General features: G+C 36.2%; 1 protein-coding gene across 1 annotated transcript; it reads left to right on the top strand.

Annotated features, from left to right (window-relative positions):
* The first annotated feature begins 874 nt into the window (after window positions 1-874).
* LOC149886397 (uncharacterized) lies at window positions 875-4,466 on the top strand. The gene is made up of 3 exons (XM_090094380.1): window positions 875-1,663; window positions 1,716-1,931; window positions 4,127-4,466. Exons 1-3 carry the CDS (start codon window positions 1,176-1,178, stop codon window positions 4,464-4,466), a joined length of 1,044 nt encoding a protein of 347 aa, XP_089950506.1. The 5' UTR covers window positions 875-1,175.
* The last annotated feature ends 2,854 nt before the right edge of the window (window positions 4,467-7,320 follow it).

Here is a 7,320-nt window from a genome sequence, read left to right on the forward strand (position 1 = left end):
AAGTGGCGTGATATAGTGTTGTTTAATATTTACAAAAAAAATATTTCTAAAGAATTAAATATACTTTGCATTTTTAAGTTTTAAGGTTTTATATGCTAAGTATATTTACTTTAGTACATGCATTAACTGCAACATGCATTTAACCCTAATACTAGATATAATCCCAAGGTTATGAAATTGAACCAAACCTATACCTACCTAACTAAATTAACCCTAATGATATGATTAACTCCAACGCTATTATAACTTTATATTATTATATTATTATTATATTATTCTATTTTTATATGATTGTTTATTAATTTCTGCTTTTATCAACTGATTGCAGAATTTATCCGTCTCATCTTGTATTTTTAGAAATTAACTGAAATTCTGATATGTTATAAAATCGTAAAACAACAATGATTTCAAGATCTAAAGCTTCAAAGAATCGTCATATACTTTTTGGAGAAGGTCGTGAATTACCCAATTTTTGCTTGCCAACCCACAAGCAAGTAGGCAAAGCATACTTGTCTGAGAAGAATTATGAAACTGAACCACTACGGTCTGTTTGTAAGAGACAAGCAGAGAAACTTTCTCAGATATGGATTAAAGCATCAGTTCCTTCTATAAGTCTTCGAGGCATAGAATTACAGCTGGAGAAGTACATAGGCAATGTTCAGAAAGTGATTCGATCAAAGTCTGCAACAGTCAAACAAGATGAAATAGAAAAAGATCTTGACACATTGTTTGACATTTGTTCGTGTAAATACAAAGAACTTTCGTCTTGTTGCTGTCCAATGGTTCTGAAGGTGCCAGCAATTGAGCATGACTTCCTAACTGATCAACGCACTATACGTGTTGGCGGAATAGCTGGAATCGACAAGAAGGAATCCGCACGTGCTGAGAGGCGTTTAAAACGAAAATCTGTTTCATTATCAAAGGAAGAGACTGCAGTTAAGTGTGCCAGAGTCGTTGAAGCATCTGATAATGAATCAGATAATGAAACAGACAACAATTCTGACACCGAAACTTATTCCCCTTCCGTATCAGATGTCGATACCGAAGTCACATCTACTCGTCTGAAAAACCGTTGTTTAAAAAATATTGCTCTACAAGCAGATGGTTTTGGCATATCAGATAGAGCAGTTGCCGCGATTGTATCAGCAACTCTGGTTGATTTTGGTATAGAACATATGGGGCCAGTGGATCGGAATAAAATTCGCAGAGAACGAAAACTACTGAGAACATCCTGTAAAAATGCTGATTGTAGAATTACTGGATTGTATTTTGATGGAAGGAAAGATCAGACTTTAAAACTTGAGGGGGATAGGCAGACTGTGATTTCTGAGGAACATATTTCCATTTTATCAGAGCCAAATTCAAAGTATGTTTATCATTGTACGACAACAAGTGGATCAGCCAAATCCATTGCAGATTCAATAATTGATACTGTTGACTGCACGAACCTTGTTTGTATTGGTTCTGATTCAACTAACGTTAATACTGGTTTAAACAATGGAGTTATACGCAGAATGGAAATTGAAGTTGGTCGACCACTGCACTGGTCCATTTGTCTTTTACATCTGAACGAGCTTCCTTTGCGACATCTTTTTCACTCCTTAGATGGTGCAACAACTGGACCCCATTCATTTAATGGACCAATTGGCAAATCTATTTCAATGTCTGTTGAAATAGACTTGCCAATTGGTCCATTAAATACAAACAGACCGTAGTGGTTCAAAGAAACCCATAGTCAGCTTTGCCATACTTGTTGGTGAACCTATTATATGCAATAAGCAGTTGTTAAGCAGTGATCAACTGTACTTTTTCGAAATTGTTAATGCGGTGAAGACAGGTGTTGTACCAGATAGATTTAGTTCTAGAACACCTGGGCGACTAAACCATGCAAGGTGGTTGACACTAGCAAACCGTGTTCTACGCCTCTATATATCTACTGAAAATCCATCAAATGAACTAATACTTTTGGCTAAATTTATTGTGAATTCATATGCGGTTGTTTGGTTTGACATTAAGAAACATTCAAACTGCTGGAATGCTGCTCCACACTATTATAAAATGATAGAAACATCACGATTTCTTCCTGTGCGTTATCGAATAATTGTTCAGCAAGTTTTGAAGCGCAATAGCTACCCGGCTCATATCGAGAGCATTATTCTGGCTATGCTCAAAGACAACCGTCAAGTGATCCGTAAGCTTGCGTTGAAGAGAATTCTTCGTGCTCGTGAAGATGACATACCAAATCGAAAATTTCAACTCCCTGAGATACGATTTCAAGCGACTAGTTATGAAGAACTGATTGACTGGCAAACACAGCCCCGCTTGGAACCTGTTCTGACAAAACATATTCCAACTGTACAAATATTGGCATGGCTTTCGTCAGTTGAAGACATAGTTATTGACATTGAGCCATTTCCATGTCACAATCAAAGTGTTGAACGTGTGATTAAAATTGTGACTGAATCAGCATCTAAAGTTTATGGTCATGAAAATCGTGATGGCTATATTCGCGTTCAACTGGCGCGCCGCAAGTTGATGCCTCACTTTGACACAAAATCTGAATTTAAGAACATTTAAGTATAGTTTCTAATCAACGTTTGCTAATGATATATTGTTTTGACTGTTCAAATAATTTGAATTTTATTATAAATTCAATCAATAAATTATGTAACAAATGAGCGTTTTTAAGTTAATTTATTTGAAAACTTCAAAGGTAAAAATACAAAGTATAGCAAAGTAGTAGCGAAAAACGGTTTGCAGCATTGCATTCAGCGTATTTGAGAGCCAATTACTGGAAATTCCCGAAGAAATTTTCCAAATTTTTTTAAGTTATGATCCGGCCTACTGTGCAGACACTTCCGTCAGAGGCTTACATCCTCGTTGAAGGAGTTTTGAAAAAAGCTGAAGGAACTGCTTTCACAGCAGCAGACAACATTGCCTTCGTGAACAACGCCATAATGTATTTGTTCAGCAACGTCACTTACGACTTATCGGTGCAGCAAGTGGAGAGAGTCATGTACCCAGGTCAGGGAACAACCATGCTTGGATTGTTGAAATATCCTTTCGGTTTTCAGCTTGCCGATGGTTTGAAGCAAATATGGTACAAAGATACTTCAAACGCCACTGGAAATTCAGGATTCAACGTAAGACGAGACCACTTGTTCGCAGACACTATATCTATTGGATCTTTTTCGTTCAGGATACCTTTAAAACACATTTTTGGTTTTTGTGAAACTTATGACAAAGTTGTTTATGGATTCAGACACACCATCACCTTTACAAAGAAAGAATATGACGACGCCATTTATAGAGCTGGTACTGTTGCTGCGGGAATGATCGACATTAAAAAAATTCAGACTTTTTATGCCGAGAATTGACTTAAATATTTTGAAGAAAGCCGAATTCATGGATTTAATGACGAAGAAAATTTCCGTTCCAGTGGCATATAAGACAAACAAAGTCGAAAGGCAAGCCATTCCCGCTGGTCTTACAGAATTTACCTGGACTCTAGGAAGAATCACGGACAAAGCGTTCCTAGATATATCATATTCGGACTTCAGACAAACAGACCTTCCAGTCAAACTGCAAATCCAGCCGTATTCAATCATTGCAATACCAACAATTTTTACGTGACCGTTAATGGGATAAAGTATCCAAATTAAAATTACGACTTGAATTTTGGAGAAAAGAAAATTGTCATGGCTCATTCTGACGCGTTCTCTTTTGACTAAAAATTTTACTGCACAAACGAACTTGTTTGCCAATCTGGGTTTTCTCTGCTTAAATATAAAAATTTGTATCCATTGTTCTTTGTCGATATCAGCAAGCAAAAAAAAGAGTTGTTTCTGAAACGGCCGCATTGGTTGTGAACATTAAATTTCGAAAAGCAACTCCAGATAACACCGTTATATTCGCAGTGGTCATTTCCGACAAATTGATTAAATTTGTTTCAGACGGAACAAACATGAATGCTGTTTATTAGATTCTTTAATAATAAATCTTGACAAAAATGAATTAAACAAAATTTATTTCTTTTTAAAAAATAAAACATGAGGTTCACAAAAAATTATCTGAAAAAACTGCTGAGGGAAAATGGAGTCACAAAAACTTCAAACAATATGTTGACTTTGATGATGATTGCGATTGAGAACAATCTGATAAGCGAAGATTTGCTTTTGGAGTGTGCAAAAGAAGACAGACCTGTAGGTCGACCAAAAAAAGAAGTGAAAACGGAAAAGGTGAAAACTGAAAAGGTGAAACAAGAAAATGTGAAAAAACCGATCGACCCAAAATACGAGAGGCTTGGTTTAATTCGAAAAAAACCTGTGACTGTGAAAACAACCAACATTGACACTGGGGAGGTGGTTGAATACGAATCCCTTTACAAAGCGATGAAAAAAAACGGGGCATGGATGGAGATATTTGGAGCGTCGAGATGGAAAAGTGGAAAATGGAATCAACATTGAAATTTTAAATTCTGAAAAACTCGAAAACCGTAAAAATGACAAAGTCGAAAAAAATTGAAAAAAATGACAGTACAAAATTTTTTTTAACATGAAAAAGTTAAAAATATTTTCTTGATGTAATAAAATGAAAAAAAAACGACAAAGTCAAAAAAAAATTTTAACATGAAAAAAGTTAAAAAATTAAAAAAAACACGAAAAATTGATTTTGAGTTAAATAAGTTTCTTGGCATAATAAAAATGGAAAACAAAACGTTAAAAGAATTGCGAGAAATCGCCAAAGTCCAAAAATTGAAAAACTATTCAAAGATGCAAAAGGATGATCTCGTGACAAAATTAAACGCAGCATCATCTCAAAGGAGCATACTTTCATGGGCTGTCCAAAAACAGGTTCCTGCACCGCGACCAACTGTTCAAAAGCCTGTCATCGCTCCGAAACCGTCCACAATTCCACCGAGACCTGTCATCACATCAAATCAATCTCTCGTGTGGAAACCAGCTCTTGCTCCAAACCATTTGCAAAATCCTGTTATCGCGACGAGATCTGTTCTAGAGCCATCGCGTCACCTCATTGAGGCTCCTGTTCCAGATTCGTATCCTGTGTTAACTCCTGGACTGTTTTCAAGGTTGACGACGGCTGTGAAAAATGTGGTTGTCAACAGTTTAAACAATGTGCTTAAATTGATTGACCAGTGCGTTCCAGACGCTGTGAAGAAAACAGTGAGCAATGTGGGGAACGAAGTGAAAAAAAAAGTAGACTCTCTCAAATCAACGACCCTCAAATCAATTGTGCGCGAAGCAGTTTACAAGTCACGCATTATTTTCAATTGAACGATCACGCGTTGAGACATGTTACCAAACAATTTTCGCATCAATTCGAAGGAAATCATCATGACGCTTTTGCCTTTTTTAGACTTTGCAAAAGACGGTGCGATGAAAATTTTTCAAGAAAATAAAAATAAAAAAGCGTACATTGTTTTGATTTGCGAGATGTCGTGTGTGAGCATTACTACTGGGGATGAAGTGTCTAGAACTGTCCCTTTTTCGTCAAAATCTGGAATTATTTTGGAGTCGACGGATTTGGGAGAATTTTACGACACAGCAAAAGATGAAATCCTTGAAAACATGGTCAAATACAACGAAATGGGGTCGAATTACAGAGTGTCTGCCATCTTGAAAATGGATATTAACTTGATTGATTACAATCCAATCCGTGCGAGGTCATACATTCCTCTCGACAATTTTCTAGCGAGCAAAAAAGCATTCATCAATATGGTCAACGAAGACAACGAATGTTTCAAATGGTGCGTCTCAAGGTTTTTAAACATGAAGGAAAAACACGGTGAAAGAATTGAGAAAGACTTGATTAAAAAATCGAAAGAGTAAACTTTGGAAAGGATTGAATTTCCAGTCAAACTCGATCAAATCAAAAAATTTTAAAAAAATAATCCAGAAATCAGCGTCAACGTTTTTGGGTAAGAAAATAAATCCATTCACCCTTTACGAATATTGAAATGTTTGAACAGAAAATATGAAATAGATTTGTTGCTCATTTCAGACGAAAAAACAAATCATTATTATCTGATCAAAAGTCTAAGTCGATTGATCTCATCGCAGTGATCTCCACATCACGGAAAAATATATTTTTGCAGAAATTGTTTGCAAGGGATGAATAGTGAGGAAGATCTTTCCAAACATTCGACTTATTGCAAAGAGAACAGCTCGGTAAGAATCGAACTTCCCGAAAAAAATTCTTTCATGAAATTTGAACAAAAAGAAAGGTCGATGAGAGTTCCTTTTGTCGTTTACGCAGACTTTGAAATTTTCATCACGCCGATTAACACTTGCATCCCCGACCCCAATCAGTCTTACACAAAACATTACCAAAAACACACTCCTAGTTCGTTCTGCTATTTCATCAAATGCTTCGACGAAACCGTTTACAAAGGAAATCCGGTGACGTTTACAGCAACGAGAGAAACGGACGATGTTGCAAAAATATTTGTGGAGATGCTCGAAAAAGACATTTTTGAAATTTATGAAATGACAAAAGCTCCAAAAAATATGATCATAACCAATGAGGATGAAAATAAATTCAATTCTGCAACCGTGTGTCACATTTGCGAGGAAATTCTCGGAGATGACAAAGTGCGCGATCACTGCCATTTTACTGGAAAGTACCGAGGAGCTGCACACAACAGTTGCAAAATAAAATACAAAATTCCAAAATTCTTCCCTGTTGTGTTTCACAATTCGTCAGGTTACGACAGCCATTTGTTTATCAAGAAATTGTCTGGTGGAAAATTAACCTGCATTCCAAGCAACGAAGAAAAATACATAAGTTTCACAAAAAAAATAAAAGTGGGTGAGTATATTAAAGAGGGTAAGTTGATTGATGCAAAACGAGAGTTGATATTTATCGACAGTTTTACATTCATGGCCTCCAGTTTAGAATCTTTATCAAAAAATCTGACCATTGCAAGTGCAAAAACATCGCCAAATATTATTCCGGAGAAAAGTTTGATTTATTGCTCAGAAAAGGAGTGTACCCTTACGATTGGATGGAGTCGATCGAAAAGTTTTCTGAAACTCAATTAATACCCAAAGAATCGATTTTTTTCCAAATTAAACGATGATGGAATAAGCGACGAAAATTATTTGCATGCCAAAAAGGTTTGGGAAGAATTTGGTTGCAAAACATTCAGATTTTATCACGATTTGTACAACGTGTCAGACGTTTTGATGCTGGCGGATGTCTTTGAAACTTTCAGGGACGTTTGCATAAAAAATTACAAACTCGACCCAGCTTGGTACCGATTGTCTCCAGGATTGGCTTGGAACGCTTGTTTGAAAATGA

Source organism: Hydra viridissima, unplaced genomic scaffold, assembly GCF_058129835.1.
Source record: "Hydra viridissima isolate aposymbiotic clone 2 unplaced genomic scaffold, HvirCarnegie_v1 scaffold_7, whole genome shotgun sequence".
Taxonomy (NCBI): Eukaryota; Metazoa; Cnidaria; class Hydrozoa; order Anthoathecata; family Hydridae; genus Hydra; species Hydra viridissima.